The sequence below is a fragment of the Venturia canescens genome, chromosome 2 (assembly GCF_019457755.1).
Source record: "Venturia canescens isolate UGA chromosome 2, ASM1945775v1, whole genome shotgun sequence".
Classification (NCBI taxonomy): domain Eukaryota; kingdom Metazoa; phylum Arthropoda; class Insecta; order Hymenoptera; family Ichneumonidae; genus Venturia; species Venturia canescens.
Window position 1 is genome coordinate 29,622,458 of NC_057422.1, and position 21,271 is coordinate 29,643,728.

The 21,271-nt window shown below is 41.5% G+C and overlaps 2 protein-coding genes across 6 annotated transcripts in view; both read left to right on the forward strand.

Annotated features, from left to right (window-relative positions):
* Positions 1 to 21,271, forward strand: part of LOC122406617 (solute carrier family 23 member 2) — a 1,354,473-nt gene that overhangs the window by 612,097 nt on the left and 721,105 nt on the right. The window lies entirely within an intron of this gene.
* Positions 8,305 to 11,664, forward strand: LOC122406623 (uncharacterized). Its single transcript, XM_043412181.1, has 2 exons — positions 8,305 to 8,656; positions 11,149 to 11,664. The coding sequence occupies exons 1-2, from the start codon at positions 8,310 to 8,312 to the stop codon at positions 11,552 to 11,554; spliced, it is 753 nt and encodes a 250-aa protein (XP_043268116.1). The 5' UTR covers positions 8,305 to 8,309; the 3' UTR covers positions 11,555 to 11,664.

The window sequence follows — 21,271 nt, forward strand, 5'->3', positions numbered from 1 at the left end:
TACCCGTTTATACGCGTAACGATGAAAAAATTTATATGTAAAGTTATGCTAGTATTTTTATTTTCAGCCGCTTATTGATGAAATCTTACAACTAAAAATTATTTCCAAGAAATTCAAAGAGATTTTCCGTGGTAGACTGTTACGAGTTGACAAATTTCAAATCGGAACAGTGTTGTGATTTCAGAAATCACTGCTTCCATCGAATTTCGAACGAAATTAGGGTATTGTTCACCCATTTTTTCCCGAGTTTCTTTCATTATTTTTCCCAAGTAGTCTTCTGTTTCTAGGATTCGCATTACATCCTGCTGCCCGCCGCCTGCAATGTGGAGATCATGGGTGGTGGAGATTATGATGGTCACACACATATTTACTGCTGCACTCTCACGTTCAAGTTTTTGTACATGAGCGTCGATGCACTTGCTGACTTCTTTCAACTTCTTGAAGGTCGATCCCTGTAGGATAATATTGCACTGTCGAACTCCGGTAGGAACCTCTCCAATTGCTGGTATACTTGCGTTGCTGAAGCAGACTGCTGATTGTTGAAAGCAGGAGGTAAAAACGGTGCAATGCGATCCATTGTTACGTCCCAGGAGGGAGGATTAGTTGAGGGCGCACAGTCGCCGATTTAGAGAAGCAGAGTGTACGTTGAGTACCTCTGCCAGTGAGTCTTCTTTGGGACTTGTGCGAGGCCCGAGAACATATACTATATTTTCAGGTATACGTGACCTTTTTATTGAGGTTGTGCCCGCGAATTCGAAGGATTTTCCAATTGTTGAGCGGTGTCGAAGGCTTCGCGAAATAAGTGTATGCGATGATATTTTGTTCACTACAAAATATATTGATGAATTTATTGATTGACTATTACACTTATTTACACTTTGAAATTGAAATGTTTTTCTATGTACTTTTGAGTTAGCGATTATGACAGAGTTCTCCCAAGTGATTTGGATTAGAGAGGGAGAGTTCTCCGATCTTAATTGTTTCGAGGTTCGCTGCTAACTGACTAACAACTAAGTTTCTTAGCCTAGTTAGAGTTCGAGAGGAGGATGTGTTTTTTTGGGGGTAGGATGCTGTAGAGGGGGTTTGTTCTCTGTGGTTTTTTAGTTTGGATTGGGTAAAAAGTATCGTCTGATTTGATGATTGGATTTGAATATGGGGGAGACTTTTCCGGAGATATGATTGGAGGAAAAGTCGCTCGAGATTTCGTAGAATTAGGGAAAGTGTGTTGAGCGGAGTTCTGAGATGTGCACGTGTTGCACTTGAGATAAGAGCATCTGTTTTCGGGACTCGTGGGAAACGCGAGTTTCGGAACGCATCTCTGGAATTTTGTGTGGATTTAGGAAATGCTGCATTGATAATAAATTCAAGGATAGGAAATCGGTCTTGGAGTGTTTATTTCTGGTTTTCCGTGCTCGTCTTATAGGATTATTTATGGCGCCGGAACGTCGGGGAGAGTCTAGGGCACGCGTTGTGAGTGTTTAAAGAATGGACAGTTGAGGAAAAAAATATGTGCGAGCGCCGAGTGTCTCGCAGCATGTATTTGTTATGGATGGTCTGGATACGCTCTGTGTTTATATATATTCTTAGATACGAACTATGTATCGACAAATGATGATAAAGGTTAGAAATATACTCGTGATAGCGTTTGAGTTGAAGAGAAAAAGTGAGGGGCGTTTAGCGTAATGCTAGGACGTAACACCATGAACGATTTTTGTTCCAAGCATTCTTTCAGCGTCCCAGCGTGGCCCTCCAAAATAATGCGAAATTCGATCGTAGTCCGATTTAAAACTTTGCCATCCCTCGATATTGAGAGTTACTCCGATGAAAGAATTTGTCAACAATTTGATGATTGGTGTAAGAATTCCGGTTTTAGGAGAAAGCTCAAAACCTAATGCAATTATTTTCCCGAACGAATTATTCATCCCGTAAACAACTCCCATCACGAGCTGAGATGACGATGATGAAACTCGTTGCACCTCCGTCATTGTTCTGGTATACTCCATTTCTTTGATGCGTCAGGTTTGCAGACACTTGAAATAATGATAGCAGATCGGAAAAAAATTCCGATTTATATATTTTCCCCCACTTCTCACCGTCTCAATCACATCGTGATTGGATAAAAAAATGATATTTTTCATTATTTTTCGAAGTCAAACGCCGCCTCCGTTTTTGCGGCAATATATACATATATTCACATATACACATTCTCACACCTACTCACATGCTCGCATCTTGAGACAGAAGTCTCCCGAAGTTTTCGAGCACTCGTGCAAAAATGCAGCGTCGACGTTATTTTCCTCGAGAGAGAAAAAAATGAAAGTAAAAATATCTGGTTAACAGTTCGCCACGTTTTTTGGTGAAATATGCAGAATCTCCGATCATACCGGACAACCTTGATAATCGAACTTGATCCTTCACATCCGTTCTACTCAGCATTAGACTCGATAGAATGTGGGAGTGTGATGGAAAATCATTCTACTTTTTGTATTTCGATTTAACTTCGATCCGTGTGATCGGAACTCGATCAACATTTTATAGTCATATCCATGTAACGTTCTTCGGTGAATATGAACCCCTGTGAATTATTTTTTATTCTACCCCCTCTTTTTCCTATACCTCGTTGGTATCATTTCGAGATGCAACAAGTGGAATTTTTCAATCTATTCAAATATCGAAGAACTTCTTTGAAAATCTTTCATTCGATTTCTGACATTCAAAGAGTTCGTCCGATTAACCCCTTAGGTGGCAAGACATTTTCCACGTCAAGTGCCCAAAATGCCGAAAAAAAAAATTTCAGATTTTCACGAAAATTAGTAGCCGGAGGTTTTTGAGATCGCTGATTACGAATCTGCACTCAAAATACACAAATTCAAAATGGCGGATCCAAAATGGCGGACCGAACTGCAAAAACTGATTTGAATCGTATGAAGCTTTGTACTCGAGGTATCCGAGGTCGCTGATTACGAATCTGTAGTCAAAATGCACAAATTCGAAATGGCGGATCCAAAATGGCCGACCGAAATGCAAAAACCGTTTTGAATTAGATAAAAATTAATACTTGGCGGTTTTCAAGGTCAGTGATTATGAATCTAAGCTCGAAACGCAAAAAATATAAATGTTGGATTGAGTTTGGCGCTCGCGAATTCAAAACGTTGAATGATTGGAATGAAACGATTGGAATGATTGAAATGATTGGAATGAATGTTTGTTCACATTTGTTGGGTATTAGAGTTTCAGTACTCAGTATGAATATTACTATAAAAAATTTTAATTTATGTATACTGCGAACACATTTCTGTATTGAGGTCCGTTATTTGGGATGCACCAAACGCAATTCAACATTTGAATTTTTTGCACATGAGAGCTGATTTGTAATGAGCGACCTCGAATACCTCAAGCACAAAGCTTCATACGATTCAAATCAGTTTTTGCATTTTAGTCCGCTATTTTGGATCCGCCATTTTGAGTTTATGTATTTTGAGTGCAGTTTCGTAATCAGCGACCTCGAAAACCCGCGAGTACAAAGTTCCATTCGATTCAAATCAATTTTTGCATTTCGGTCGGACATTTTGGATCCGCCATTTTGAAATTTTGCATTTTGAGTGCAGATTCGTAATCAGCAACCTTGAAAACCCGGGGGTACCAATTTTCGTAGAAATCGATTGAGCCAATCTCGAAATAATCGATGACGCCATCGGAGGCGTCATCGACACTTTGGGCCAGGAAAAATTATGACGCCAAATGGCCTCAATGCCACCTAGGGGATTAAAATGTCTCGAGTTATTCCGCGATATTTATTGGGTGAATTATTCAAGTTTTTGGTGCGTCGTGTTCCGCGTTTAGCTTCAAGATGGACGGATGCTAAACAGAAGGAAATGATGTATCATTTACCTTCAGGTGTAGTGCTTCGAAAAATTCGTGGTGCTTTATTAGATTTATCGAAATGTGATATTATCTACGGCTGGAGGACGGGATATTTTCACGCTACTCCTCTGATTGATTCACTTGTCAGGGTGATACATCGCCGAGGATGGAGTGATGATCCTGAGTTAGCAGGGATATTTGACGAACGGGGTAAGTGTCAAACAGTTTATGAATGCAGGTGTGAGTAAGCGAGTACAAGTGTGAAGTAAGCGAGTAAGTGAGAGTGTGAAAGTGAGTGAGAGTGTATGTGATTTAAATTCTCACTCAATTTCTCATAAAATCATTGTGTGTAACAGTGCGACGATACCAAGAATTGTGTAACGAAGAGGAGCGTTACGATTTCAATGAAGAAGGACGCACAGATTCCGACGATCACGACATAGATGATACTCCTAAAGCCGAAGGTCATCCAAAAATCGATTGCTGGATCGATACGCGAGCCCCGGTAGTGATAAAGCCCTGGGAAATCAAGATAACGGGTTCATCGTATCGAATCGACGAGAGTAGAGTAACTAGGGGAGATCTAACCCATGGGATCTCAGGGGGGGTGCGGGGACGGGGAAGCGCGGGGACCGGCGCGGGGTCTGTTGCGGGGCAGGGTATGGAGGGGAGACCGTTGTGGAGGGGATGGTCAGAGAGAGAGAGGAAGAGGCTGGATGCGACGTGGAGAGGGAGGAGGGGGTGATGGACAAGTGGAGAGTGTGAGAGAGGGAGTGAGACAATAAAATTTATAACTTTTAGCAAAAGTCTTTTGAACAGTGTGGTTTTTTTACATGAACTTTCACACAGGTTTTTCTCAAAGCAGAATTTCATGAAATGGCTATCGGAGGAAGCCACTCATGTCTTCAACCCTAAGAAACAGCAGCAACCTGTGCGGTAGTAATAAAGTATAGGATTTATGACCTCTGAAACGAAAGATTTGTTTTGGTCATTGCAAGAACCTTTCCTAATTAAATTTACGTCTTTGATGAAAAAAAGGGGGGGGAAACCGACTTCTACGTTTACAGGGTTCCAAAAATACTAGCACCTGCATCCCAGAATTGATCCATTGTTCTCAAAAAGATGTCCTCTGGTTTTTTTTGTGAAACTTTGGAAAGAAATGCAATCGTCATCCATGACCTTTTTAATTAAGTCTTTCGGCAACCGACTTTCTTTCATGGTATGGTTTACCTACACTTACACTACATTGTTTCCGAAAAATATGTCTCCTAGATTTTTTCCCCGAATAGCCGCCCACCCACAATTTTTCCCTAGTTTGGTTACTGATATTATCATGTCGAATCTACTAATAGATGTTCATCTTCGTATATTCCGTTCTTACACCATACTAGGTAAAAGAATAGTTTAAAAGAAAGATGCCGATTCGTGGAGGTATAACGAGACGTTAAAGGAATGAAGATGTCTTTGAGTTAGGGACCGACTTTCACGCTATAATCGTCCGAAGTGCATGCACCTGCTTGTTCATGATTGACCCATTGTTTCCGCAAAAGATGTCTCCACGTTTTTTTTCCTCGTCGAGATGATTTCAAAAATCGAGACATTCGGGATCGAGTTTTCTTTGAGACCACATCGAAGTTTAGTTTCGTATTCTCCTCATCACCATGGCAAATTTCAATGATGATGATATGGAAAAGTTTTTAAGTAATCGTGCGGCTTCGTTACAATCGGTGGAAGAATATATTGCGTGGGAAGAATAGTGCGATGTGTTTATCGCATCGTTGAGTGGTGAAAATTCCTCCAAACGTGCTCGATTAAACATAGCGTCACAACGTTCATTAATTGCGCGAATTATACGTTTAGAAACTTTGAAATCAACAACGCGTTCACAATTCATTCACACGGGTGATGGATTGAATGATCGTAACTTGATATGGTGTGAAATCGACCCAGCGTTCGAAAATCGCGTGCTAACCGGTGCTGTGATTAATAAAAATTACATCGATCCGCGAAAATTTCTACAAGATTCATACGACTTGGTAGCATTGCAAGTGATGGACAATATTTCTAAACATAATAGCATAAAAGTAAATACTGAGTTCAATGGCGAGTTTACTGTGAATGGCAGGCGTGCAAATAAAAGTATTATTACGAAGACTGTTGAACTATTTGAAACGTGTGATATAAGTGATTGGTACCAAAAGAAAGTGGTTGAATCGACGTTAAAATCACTCGACGAATTTCAAGAGAGTGAGAGCGGTTGGACATTAAGTTCAATTTTAAATTTAACTCTTAATATAAATAAGTATAATTCTATGCGTGCGGGTTGTCATATAACATTATCAAAAAATGTTATATCGAAGAGAGCTGTAATCAATGTGAAATCCAATGATAACGCGTGTTTCGGCTGGGCGGTGGTTGCTGCACTCTACCCAGCTGCAAAATATAGCGAGCGCCCATCATCGTATCCACATTACTCAACGGTCTTAAATCTTGCGGGTATCAATTTCCCCATGAATTTAAATCAAATGAAAAAATTTGAGAATCTCAACAACCTCTCAATAAATATATATAGTGCACCAAATGATGTGGTTCAACCCATTCGCTTGAGCAAACAAAAAAAGGAGAGACACATCAATTTACTATACATAGAAGATGCGAGGGATGTAAACATGGGACATTTCGCATGGATTAAAAATCTATCCCAGTTAGTGAGCAAGCAGCTGAATGCTCACAACGGTCGAAAATACATCTGTGATCGGTAAGTGATATCGGTATACCACTATATATATACGATTTTTAAAATATAATAAAAATTTGTGAGTAATCAAAAAAATGTTTTTTTCTGCACTTTCATAGATGCCTTCATTATTTTTCATCTCATGAGAAGCTCCAATCACATGAGGTGGATTGTGGCGAGATGAACGATTGCGCGATTCTGCTGCCTAATGCACATGACAAATGGTTGGAATTTAAGAACGTGAATCGAAAGGAGCTTCTACCGTTTATCGTGTATGCCGACCTCGAGTGCATTTTGAAAAAAAACCACGGCTGAAGATATGGACCGCAATAAATATCAACATGACCAAGTCTTCAGCGTAGGATACTACGTGAACTGCTCCTATGACGAATCATTGTCGGGGTACCACACACATCGGGGCGAGGACTGCGTTCAATGGTTCATACGTAGACTAGAACAATTGGCAAAACAAGTAGCTACCATTTTATATACCATCATTCCGATGAAAAAATTGACTCCGCAAGAGTGGCGAAAATTCCGAGAAAATACGGAATGTCATATCTGTGAGAAACCATTCGTACAGGGTGATATTCGAGTACGCGATCATTGTCATTTAACAGGCAAATTCAGAGGTCCAGCGCATCAGGACTGTAATTTAAAATATCAAGAGTCTTTCTTCATCCTCATAGTTTTCCATAATTTGTCGGGCTACGATGCTCATTTTATCATCAAAGAAGTAGCTACGGCGTTCAAGGGGAAAACTGATTTACTACCTATAACGAAAGAAAAGTATATTTCTTTTTCGAAAACCGTTATAACTTCGAAAGATCATAGAAAAAATATTAAGTTGCGTTTCATTGATTCATATAGATTTCTGAACACAAGTCTTGATAAATTAGCATCTTTCTTGACTCCTGATCAACTCACGGTTTTAAAATCTGAATTCCGAGACCCCGATAATTTCAATCTGTTAACGCGAAAAGGTGTATTCCCATACGAGTACGTCGATAGCTTTGACAGACTGGAGGAAACGGCACTTCCACCGCGAGCATCATTCTATAGTTCTTTAACCGATTCAATGGTATCGGAAAATGAGTACGCTCATGCTTTGACCGTTTGGGAGCGATTTTCCACTCAAACACTTGGAGAATACAGTGATTTATATTTAAAAACCGATGTTTTATTGCTAGCTGACATTTATGAAAATTTTCGTAACACCTGTTTGAAAAGTTACGGTCTCGATCCCGCATATTATTATACACTTCCTGGATACACCTGGGATGCAATGATGCGATACACAAAGATCAGATTCGAATTGCTCACAGATATTGACATGGTCTTATTTATGGAAAGAGGCATTCGTGGAGGTCTAAGCCAATGCAGTGGTAGATATGCCCGCGCCAATAATAAATACATGCCATCTTATGATCCGTCGGAACCGTCTACGTATTTAATGTATTATGACGTTAATAATTTATATGGATGGGCAATGAGCCAAGCATTGCCCTACGATCAGTTCGAATTTATTGAAAATGTTGAAAATTTCGATGTCGAATCAATTCCATTGAATGGTACACATGGTTATCTGCTTGAGGTCCATTTGGCTTCAGAAATATATCGACCTGAATACCCAATTCCGAACAAATGCAAAGAATGGGTTGAAAAAAATCTCTTCAAATTGATGAACAATGCGGTTTTTGGGAAAACTATGGAGGATGTTCGAAGTCATGTACAAGTGAAACTTTTAACGGAATGGGCAGGAAGATATGGTGCTGAAGCCATGATTGCGAAACCCAACTTTCATAGTCGTAGTATTTTCGCTGAAAATTTAATTGCTGTAGAACTTCGGAACTTGCAGGTCAAGTTTAATAAGCCAATATATGTTGGAATGTCTATTCTAGATATATCAAAAACATGTTCGTATGAATTCCATCATGAATTCATGTCCCCGTTATATCAGAACAAATGTAAAATCTTATACACTGACACTGATAGTTTAATCTATCATATTGAGTGTGACGATGTATATAATGATATGAAGAATAATCTTAGTAAATACGATACAAGACGGTATCAGGGACCTGCCCGGGGATGTCATCGTCGCGGGGGACTTCAACGCGAGGGCGATCGAGTGGGGAATGACGGAAACGAATCGACGCGGACGACTACTGCTGGAGATGGCCGCAAGAGTGGACCTAGCAGTGGTAAATACGGGAAACACGCCGACGTACAGACGACCAGGGTTTGGAGACTCCATCCCGGACGTGACGCTGACGTCGGACGGTATCCTGTCACGACTGAGGGGGTGGCGGGTGATCGAGGACTATACAGCCAGCGATCACCAGTACATCACCTTCGAAGTGGCAGGACGGACAGAAACGAGACGAACGAGAGCCCACCAACCCCCGCGGTGGAACCTTGACAGACTGGACGGACGAAAATTTTCTGAGGAGTTGATGGCAGCACCAGCTCCGATGACGAAAATTCCCCCCGAGCTGACTGGCCGGCAAAGGGCGGAGAGACTAACAGACGAGACGGCCAAACTAATAGGCGGCTTGTGCAACAGCACAATGCCGAAACGACGACAGACACAGAAAAGACGACCACAATACTGGTGGACGGACGAGATCGCCGAATTGCGCAGGATTTGCCTGGCAAATCGGCGACGAGTGACGAGGGCTGGGGGCGGACCCGAAAGGGAAAACCTCCAGGCCATATACAAAACAGCACGGAAGACGCTGACGAAGGCAATACGGGACAGCAAGACGCGATGCTGGAGGAAGCTCTGCGAGGAGGTGAACGAGGATCCCTGGGAAACCGGTTACAAGATTGTGACCGGCAAACTAGGGGCCCGAGTTCCACCAGAACTCAAAGACGCCGAAACAGCAGGACGGATTGTTGACGGATTGTTTCCGACGCACCCGATACGGACGAACGTGACGGACGACGCTGACGCGCCGGCGCCCCCCGTCTTTGTCGCTGAGGAGCTCACCAGAGCAACGAAGGCGATGAAGAGTGGTAAGGCGCCGGGACCAGACGGAGTACCGGCTGAGATCCTCCGGCTCGTGGCTCGCCTACGGCCGGAGATACTTCTCGACCTGTACAACACGTGCCTGGGCAACCCCAGCGCAGACAGGTCACCGCTGGGGTTGCCCAGGGGTCGATACTGGGACCTGACTTCTGGAATGGCTTATACGACAGCTTGCTTCGGCTGGAGATGCCGCTCGGAGTGATCCTCGTCGCCTACGCTGATGACGTAGCGGCGGTGATTACAGAGCGCTCTCCGGAACTAGCACAGCTGAAGTTGAACCAGACCATGAGACGAGTTGGACGTTGGATGACAGACCACGGACTGCAACTCGCAACGGAAAAGACGGAACTGACGCTCCTTACGAGAAGACGCATACAGACGATACTGCCCATGAGAGTGGGGGCACACGAGACGGAGACCAAGGGGGAAGTCAAGTACCTTGGGGTAACCCTTGATACGAAGATGACCTTCTGGCCTCACATACAGAAGACGGCCCAGAGGGCGGCAGAGAGGATAGCATCCTTGAGCCGCCTGATGGCCAACACGACGGGACCGAGACCGGGGAAACGGCGACTGTTAATGGCGACAGCTCACTCGATCCTCCTGTACGGTGCGGAGATCTGGGCAGACTCCCTGCAGACAAAGAAGTACTGCAAAACGATGACGATGGTACAGCGACAAGGAGCGCTGCGAATCGCTTGCTCCTACCGGACAGTCTCTGCACAAGCTGTTCTGGTGGTGGCGGGCGTAATTCCCGTGGATCTCCTTGCGTTTGAGCGTAAGCGGGTCTACGGGAGCAGTGCGGACATAGGACGGAAGAACGCGGCAATTGCCGAGCGCGAAAGGACGATAGACACTTGGCAAGGACGGTGGACAAACGGAAACGATGGTAACTGGACGAGACGACTTATACGGGACCTGAGGCCGTGGCTCGGAAGGAAGTTCGGGGACGTGAATTTTTACGTTACCAAGCTCTTGACGGGGCACGGTTACTTCCGACGGTACCTCCACAGAATGAACAGAGTACGGACACCTGACTGTAAGTACTGTGGACATGAACGAGACGACGCGGAACACGCGTTTTTCGTGTGTGACCGCTGGACGAGACAGAGACAAGAACTGGAAATAACAGTTGGCAGTATTACCCCGGAGAATATCGTCGGGGTAATGCTGCACGAACCCAAATGGTGGCGCTTAGTCGCCACCTACACGGAAACGATACTGCGACGTAAGAACGCGGACGGCTGCTTGACGGATGACTGAGTAGACGGAGTGACGCGACATTACGATAACGGTGGGACAGAACGGACGAACGAACACAGACAGAACCCCCAGTCAGAAGTAATATCAACATAGTCCCTGGCTGGGGGGAAGGACAACAAGGAGGTGGCGGTTTTAGTGGGTAGGCCTGTTTTTTTGGGAGTCCCACATACCCATGTAGTCCGTAAGACTACATGGAATCCGTAAAAAGGATTTCCGCAACTCCTTGGTAAAAAAAAAAAAAAAAAAAAAAAAAATACGATACAAGTGACTACCCTATAGATAATAAATACGGTATACCGCTAGTTAATAAAAAAGTACCCGGTCTCATAAAAGATGAGAATAACGAGGCTATTATGACCGAATTCGTCGGACTTAGGTCAAAAATGTATGCAACACGAGTTGTAGGTAAGAATGATGTAAAAAAAGCAAAGGGTGTTAATGGTAATGTTGTAGCGCGAACTATAACTTTTGACGACTACACTAAATGTTTAAATGAGGAAATTGAAATGAAGTGCACTCAATCTTCGATAAGGTCCACATTACACAATGTACATACTATTAAGGAAACAAAAATAGCTCTAAGTCCGTATGACGATAAGCGGTACATTATTCCTGGCGCAATGAATACTTTGCCATGGGGTCACCGTGACATACCGTAATGTCTTTGAAAGCGATGTAAATAAGTATGAGTGGGTGAGAGCGAGAGAGAGTTTGTACATTGGAAGTGAAATAAAAAAAAAAAAATCTCCGACCAAGCTCAATGTGTCCTTTTTTCTTATACCTGCTATGTTTCAAGCTCCGCTGCATGTATAGGGAGTGGTCATAAAAAAAAAAAAAAAACAGAGTCGAAACGTTTCCTTGTCCATTTTCTTTATTCATAGATCATCCTTGCTTATTCAACTATTGTGTGTATTGTCGAAACCTAGCCATTTTACAAACAACTGACTGCCACGCTTCTTCAACACTTTTTCAAAGAGATATATGTCGGGATTTTTCGCTCGAAGCAGCTCTTGCTCGTAGAAACCACCGGCAATCGGCTCATCTTGATGATCTTTTATATTATAAGTAACTGGATTAGTTTTTCTAACTCGATATATTGTAAATATTTCCGTTGTCCAGTTTGGTGTATAACCTTTTTCGAATACATTCTTAAATTTACTTATGCGCACTTTATCACCGATTTTAAATTTTGCTTGGTTTCCAACTTCGGATCTATTGTATACGTTACGCAACAGTCGTTTTTCATTCGTAGTATTCACATCTTTCGGTTTCATTTTTATCGTACTATGTAATGTATCATTATATTTTATAATTAATGTATCGAGAATATCGATCCATTTCCAGTTTCCGCGAAAACTAAATTGAATCCACATTTTATTCTTAAGTGTACGATTGAAGCGCTCACAAATTGATGCTTTCAAGTTGCTAAACGTAGAATCCAAGTGTATGTTATACTTTTTCATCAAAGCCTTAAAGTTCGTATTATAAAATTCTTTTCCTCGATCGACGTGAAGATTTTTCGGTATGCGTCCTTTGCTGAGAATCGACTCCATTGCAGCACTCACATCTTTTCCACTTTTACTCTTCAACGGTGCGGCTCAGACGAATTTGGAGAATATATCGATGACGGTGAGGAGAAATTTATGGTTGGAGTTGTGTTGTGCATATGCAGACATATCTACAAGATCAGCTTGCCAAGTCTCATCCAGGCCACGTATATCCTCATGTAGACGTGGATAATTCCGCCGAGCTGGCTTATGCAGTTTTTCAACCACCGCAAGCTTCTTTTCACTCATTTTTTCTTCTCCCCCCCCCCCCCCCCCCCCACGGTCCTCATCAATTGCAGAAGTTAAGAGTCTGGAGGACTTTTCACTGACTTATCATTAGATGATCTCGTAAATAATTCACATCACCATGAAGTTTTGAGATTTCTCTCTTTATATTATCAATTTTTTCACGGAGATCGGCGAGCTCGGTTCTCACAAGCTTTTCTGCAGCCGCCACATTCGATTCGCACTTTTGATTCGTTGTATGAGTCACACTATGAGTTATAGAATGAATGTGTTTACTGAATGCACCGAGTGTTACAACATCTCGAGCATTTACTGGCTCGCCAACGTTGCTCAGTCGTTTTCGGTCCAAGTCTTAATGACCGTCCGATGTAATTTTGAATCCAGCACCTGGTTTACCCGGAGGACCTGCACCATGTCTACTCAACTTTCGTCCAAACACATCGACGCTCATGTTGGGAATGTGGATGAAAGCAAGCTCTCACACTTTAATAAATGATTTCGGCTTCACGCAACTCCTCCATAATCGATATAATTTCAATCGAATGTGATGAATTTCCAGCAGCTTGCGATGCGAGCAACAAACGAAGACGATCCACTAGTTCATTCGGATCATCCCAATGCACATAGTCGACAGAGGTATGCTTTCGTGCTACCGTATACTTGGGCAGAGCACCACCTTTCTTATCGTTGCTACCGAGCATTTGGGATATATAATTTTTAAATTTATCATTTTTATCCTGACGTACTGCACCCGTGCGTTTATAAAATTTTTTATGAGCATTCGTTGTGATGACAATTTTCTGATATTCCTCCAAGTCATTTGGTGTTACATATTTGAGTTCGGGCTCTTTTTTAAACAACAGTTCCACCAAGCCAATACTTTTGGGATACTTTTCATCTCCAACCACTATATGATCGAGTTCGAAATGAATTGGTGAATCACCAATCATTAATCTGTTTTGAGCCAGATTTCGTACTCCATACACGCCATCTAATCTTGTTTTATTATTACTACGCAGTAAACCCAAATATTCACGTATCAAATTATCAACATCTCCAGAAGATTCTAAATTATCATCGTCCTCATCATCATTATTATCTTCATGAATATCATTATCACTATTTTTAGTTAAGGGTACACCGACATTCTCATCAGTAATTGCATCATGCCAAATATCATCTCTGAAAGAAATATCTTGCTTCATGCTATTTTTTCTAAAATTTGGACACTCTTCCTCCTTCTCCTCCTCTTCCTCTTCCTTCTTTTTAACATTTACACGTTCATTCTTAATTTTAGGTTTTTTCGTATATGAAACTAGTTCTTCTAATGGTTCAACAATCGGTGTAAACACATCTTGCATTTTCTGCTGAGCACTATCACGTCCACTTTTTAACATTCGATGTTTTCGTCTGATTGCATCACTCGCCTTGGCAAATTCACTCAATACAGCCGTCTCCTTTAAAATTTCTTTGCGCTTCATATTGACATGAGTAAGTCAGACTTTAGACTGTCTTGTAAAATCGAGGGGAACAATTATTTATCATCGTGATCATCGACAGTGAGGAAAGAATCAAATCCCCTTCTATATCTTCCAGCATTCAATTCACTGTCCTTGTCAATCGTGATGAATCCATACTTGTCCGATTTCCAACACTTGACACACATTTTTTGAAACTTGCATAAGTCATATCCGTATTAACATGATCATTATATACATGTTTGAGGTTCATATCATCTTGTTTGAATAGCACTATAAAATTTGCATTGTCTCTCACGAGATGTTTCGGAATACGAGTATACGTCTGACATAGATAAAAACTATCCACAATCTCGTGTCTTCCCATGGAAAAAAATGCTCTCACGTTGTCCTGTTTCTCACACACTATATCGTCAAAGATGAATATGGAGTTTGGGCGAGCTTCACTAGGTGCCACAACTTGTTCATGCTCGTTAAATTGAAAAAATTCCACTCCTTCCACAGGTTTAAGCATTTGCTCAAGCAATCGGTATTTTGGCTGCTTCAACGATTTCGAGTATAGATATATATTCTCCAATCTCAAACCATTTGGATGTATTAGGAGCGTGAGTAAGGCATTCGTTTTCTCACAATTCGAGGGGCCACAAAATACGGCTCGAATGCTGTTAGGTAGTAAGTTTCCATGACGCTTCTTCACACTACCCGCTCCAACAATAAATTCATCGAAATTTATTATGGGGAGTTGACCGCTCGAAACTTGTTTCTTCGACTTCATCTCGCATGCGACTGATTGAAAAAATCATATAAATGCAACTTTATAATGTTGGAATAGTCAGTCGAGTTGTGACCACTGCAGAGTGATGATTATACATGATAAACCTGGTAAAGGTTTGGTAAACAGTATAATCAACAATCTCCCCGTGGAACTACATCTACCGGGCTATCAATATTGTGGACCTGGTACGAAATTGATCAAACGTCTTGCTCGTGGTGATCCTGGTATAGACGCGCTGGACGCTGCTTGTAAAGAACACGATATCACATATTCGAAAAAACGTGAAAACTTGGAAGCACGACATCTGGCGGATAAAATTTTGGCTGAACAAGCCTGGCAACGTGTAACCTCGAAAGACGCAAGTCTTGGTGAAAGAGCAAGTGCTTGGGCCGTGACAAACATTATGAAGGCGAAAAAGAAATTTGGTCTAGGTATGAAAGGAGTGACGAAAAAGACCAAAAAAAGTGTTTGCCTGAAAAAGATCATCAGTGCTGCGAAGAAAGCCATGATTCGTAGTGGTGACCCCCGTGAAATCGTCATGTCAGCATTGAAAGGTGCGCGTGCCAGTGTTAAAGGTGTTAAAGTACGCACGCCTCGGGTTCTACCTATACCTCGCAAAAACGGCGGTTTATTGCCCTTCCTCGTACCCATCTTTGCCGGCCTTAGCGCCGTTGGTGCACTGTCTGGTGGAAGTGCTGCAATAGTCAAAGCTGTAAATGCTGCTCAAGCGGCTAAAAAGGAATTGGAGGAAAGTAAACGTCACAACAGAACACTCGAGGCTATCGCTTTGGGTAAAGGTTTACATCTGAAACCATACAAACAGGGTTTGGGTCTTTACCTCGGGACAAAAAACGTATAATCACGCTACCACATCAACCACTCACCGATATCGATCTGCTAAAGTATGCGAGAGCCATGAAAATTCGTAACTTTCGTGGCGTTTTCATGCGTGACACTTTACCTGAAAATGGACCACTCAAGCAAGAATCAGCAATCGTCAATTTGGATGAAAATGTTGGCCCGGGGACACACTGGGTTGAATATAAAAAATCTGGCCGAGGAATCACATACTTTGATAGTTTCGGCAATCTCCCACCTCCACCCGAACTCATGAGATACTTCAATGTTGGTAGCGTGAAATACAATTATAAAAAGTATCAGGAATACGATACAATAATATGCGGGCATTTATGCTTGAAATTTTTGTGTGGACAACTAAATCGACGAGACAATTATGCACTATATAAATGAGGACTATGGAGCTGCGTGTTTAGTTCTAAATCTGCGAGCATCATGGATGATAGTTTGACGATCACCATTACTGGATCATCCTCCATACTCGAGGCACAATTTTTTCCACCCATCGAACTATCGCCCGACAAAAATTATACTCTTGGACTCGTCGAGCTGCTCACATTTAATTCGATTCCAAATATCGACATTGGTTGCAATGAATTTCACGTTGGAAATCATGTGGTGACCATTCCAACGGGCAGCTATGAAATTGAAGATATTGAAAAATATTTGAAAACTGAGTTGGCATCTAAAAACATACAAATTCAGCTTAAGCCGAATAATTATACGCTACGCAGTGAAATTGAGGGCAATCAATCGATTGATTTTACATTCAAAAATTCGATTGGACCTTTGCTGGGTTTTACGTCGCGTCGATTGGAGCTCAATAAAAGACATGTGTCTGATCTACCCGTATCCATTCTCAAAGTGAACGCCATTCGAGTCGAGTGTAACATAACCACTGGTGCATACATCAACGGGCGAAAAGTTCATACAATTCACGAATTTTTCCCATCTGTACCGGCCGTCATTTATCTACCAATCACAACTCGTCACATTGACAATATACAGCTTTGTATTGTCGATCAAGACGGAGATTTGATCAATTTCCGCGGTGAAGTCATCACCATAAGACTTCATATAAAATCTCAATGGGCAAAATTTATAATCATCGTATTGGCAATATTAATAAGCCAACATGGGATCGCAAAAGCAGTCGTCGATTAACGCTCAAAGAGCTAACACCTCAAAACCTTCTACTATTGAAGAGTTTGGGTCTCAAAATTCGTGGAGTTCGCGTGTGAGAAATTATCTGCTTTGCTCGTTGTGCATCTGCTGCCTGCAATGGAGGAAGAAATCGTAAACATCCAGACACCTGTCATGTTTGATGAAACCATCATACATTATGAGGTTCATGCACATCAACCATACGCATCATCAACATACAACAATAGTGTTGCAATACGTATTTCAATCCAGCATCAAGATTTATCAATTCTACCGAGTAAAAGTTCAATTCACATTTGCGGCAAACTGACAACGGCGGATGGTACAGCGTTAGCTGCAACGAATTTCTTTAACAATGCCTTTTGCCATTTATTCGAGGAAGTGCGTTATGAACTTAACGCAGTTGAAATCGATCGTAATAAGAATGTTGGAATCACATCTCTTATGAAAGGATATACATCTCATTCGTCGGCGATAAGTACAATGCTTGAGAACACTGGTTGGGTCGATGTCGATGAGACGAAACCGATTGTGAACGCAGCAGGCAACTTTGACGTATGCATACTACTGAGCATGCTGCTGGGATATGCTGAAAATTATCGAAAAATGGTGGTGAATGCAAAGCACGAATTGATTTTGACTAGATCACGTTCCGATGATAATGCAATAGTTCAACCAGCCGCTGAAGATTATAAAATTACACTACGAAAAATTGAATGGCTCGTTCCATACGTCACCGTGGCGGATAAACGGAAAATTCAACTGTTGAAATTCATCGCCAAAGATACTTCAATTCCAAAGAGTTTTCGTACGTGGGAATTGTATGAATATCCAATGTTACCGGCGACATCGAAACACGTGTGGTCAGTCAAGACATCAACGCAGCTGGAAAAACCTCGATATGTGATCCTGGCATTCCAAACAGGACGAAAGAATAATAAGAGGCAAAATGCGAGTAATTTTGATCATTGCAACGTTACTGATGTAAAATTATACTTGAATTCACAATGCTATCCTTATGGTAATATGAATTTGAATTTAGAACAAAATCAGTATGCAGTACTGTACAATATGTATACAAACTTTCAACCGATGTACTACAATAAGGAGGCCGAACCATGGCTTACAAAAGCGGATTTTCTCAAATTTGCACCTGTCATTGTGATTGACTTCTCGAAGCAGAACGATTCTCTCAAGTCTGGACCTGTTGATGTGCGCCTCGAATTGGAAACAAGCACAAATATTCCAGCACAAACATGCGCATACTGCCTCATTCTACACGATCACATCGTTGAATGCAATTCAGTGAGTGGTGGGGTGAGAAAATTGGTATAAAACCGTACCATCAACTTCTTCGGTCAACAGTCATCATGGATTTTGTCATCGATCTACAAGGCTTCAAAGGACCCATCAATGAGTTTATACTCAAAGAAATTTCAAGCATTCGTGCGGACGTGAAGAATGCTAAACCTCTCACACTTTTCTTCGCACCACCGTATGCATGGGATTCTCTGCCGATAAAGTATAAAATGACAAACAAATGGCTGGAACGTAATTTCCATGGATTGTCATGGGATTTTGGCGTTATACCATACGATGCTGCAAGAGGAATAATTCAAACTATCTTACGCGGCGCTCATACCATCTTCCTAAAAGGCTCCGAAAAGTCTTTATGGCTGACGAACTTTTTGGATCTGTCAACGGAGATTGTCGATTTGGAGACTTATGACTGCCCATCGTTGAAAAAACTGCCGAAAAGTCCATCGAAATACGACCATCATACCGACCAATCGAAATTCAATTGTGCAACGATGAATGTAAAATCTTTGAAAAGCTGGTTATATGTATATCATGCATTGTGCAAACGAGGGATTTTTGAATAAACAAAACATTTTTTTCCATATATGAGTGTGTGTGTTTTTTTTATATTTTATATAATACTCTTCCTCCTCCTCCTCCTCCTCTTTCAACATTACTCACACTTCATCGAAGATTTACATATACTATTTACATTTTTTTCTATTTGTTGAGAAACATTAAACTTCTCTTTGACAAAATTTGATGGTCTTCAAATCGCCATCGAGATACTTCATATAAAGTTCCCCGTTATGAGCTGTTTCCAGGAGTTTCTTGAATGTAGCAGGATGCTAATCGAATGCCGTTACGACTCGTGGCGGCAGGAATATGTTGAATTCATTCCTGATTTCGGCAACGTATCTTTTGCCCCACTTGGTGTTTGCGATCCTCACATCCGAGACGAGATATTCCCCATCGACTTCGAGCTCGTTCAACTTCTTAGTAGGAAGATATTCGGACTTTGCGATGATGTCGTTTATTGCGGCGAACTCCATTTTACGATGAATATAGTTTTTTGAGATTTTTCCACAAAGAGCAAGTCTTGACTCAACTTTATGAAGATGCGAAGTGATGCTTTTTTCTTCTGGACTCTGCTATTTGTAGTTTTTCCATCTATCCCTACCCCAAAACTGAATCATCCATTTCCACACGTTTTCAAACAGGTTCAAACGTGATCTATATTGTGATCGATGCAGTCTCCTCCGGTGGTTCTTTTTCCTGTACAGGCTCAGACGGGTCATCTCTTTGATTCCGCCGACGTTATGAACACGTGCATTCTAAACTTGATCGAACACGTTTTGAACACCTGCATTCTAAACTTGTTCAAACACGTTCGGGCCTTCGCAACATTTCCAACAATGTCGTCGTTGAGGAGCAGGACCGTCAATATGATCATTCATCGACGATACGTTCCAATGTTCAACGCAACGACGTAACAATGCAATCGCTCTATCACATTTGTAATATTCTGGTAAACGATCCCACAGGATATCTGTATATTCGCCAAAACATTGTTTAAAGACGGTAGGAGATATAATTTGGAGCTCCTCCGATGTCATTTCACAGGGATTTTTTATGCGTAGAATCGTATAGATATTCACAAGTCGTTCCATTATGTGACACTTTTCACAATCTCGACGTTTAGGTCTACAAGAATCAATATGCGTATGTAGCCAGGGTTGATTAAAATGATCGTAGCACAATTGATATGATTGCACTTCACTATCCCACTGCAAATACTTGGGTAAACGATTTCATAAAACAGGAATGAATGCACTATAATACTTCAAAAGCAAAGCCTTCGGTAATGATTCAAGTTCATTTGCTGTTAATGCCAATGGATGTTTCGCCGGGTGGATAGCATACATACTTGCACACCTCTCCATCTCGACCTCGACTTCAGAAATGATCCCATTTTTTATTCCAATGTCTTTTAAATATTTCCCTCCCCACTTTCATCATTAGAATTTCCGTTCTACTACCCCAAATCATTTCATGATATATTTTTTAATACTTTGTCCCCCTAAAAACCCATTAAGTGATCAAGATAAATCTGGTTTGAGAAAAGTTGCGTGGGTGGGCATTTCCGTAGAAAGTTTTCGAAAAACTTTTTTTCAGTGTCAGTAAATCTTAGTTAGTTACACCATGGCGCATATTCGACATACTTCGAATGTCATAAATTTGATTATGAATTTCATGGGTAGTTTGAAATGGTTGAAAAAAACTTCCGCTCCTTTTCATTCCTCACTCGCAGGTCATTGCGGGTCCTTAGATTTTTTTCCCAGCAGTAGAAGTTTTTTTTTTGCTGGAAAAGTTCAGTTGTACATTTTCTAATTTTGGTGGAAAGTCGTTGGAGGGGATTCAATGCTTGCCATTAGTTAAAGTGTTGAAAGTATGCAGAATCCTCCCTCTTTTTCTTTCTTTCTACGAAGAGTTAAAAGGACATTTTTCTCACGAGGAAAATCACTCTGCTCTCTACGTCTCTTCTGACTCATCGAAGTTTTATTTCGAAGTTCGCGAAAATAAAAAAAAATAGAAAAAATGTTTGCATTTGAAGTTATCGACCTCACGAATGAGGATGTTTACGAGCGCGAAATTGAAGTCATCGATCTTGAACCTAATGAAAGTACGAGTGCAGCTTCAGTTAGTGACGGCGATTGTGTTCACAACGAAATTCATATTGCAGATGAAGAAAGGGACTCGAATTGTGTAATGAGTGATGAAACGGAGGATGATTTATCGCTTTATGAAGGGCCTTTCGAGTTCCCCGATAGTGAACGGGTTGCATCACCCAATTATGAAATTGGTGTGGATGAAGGTAATTCGCATCTAGCGATGATGCGGCAGCTAGAGTCGGTAGCAACCATTACACCGATGTCTCAAAGCTGTCGTATTCAATCGTATTACGCGGATGAACGGGACTACTTCGTGTGCGCGGGCTGTTTTATCCGC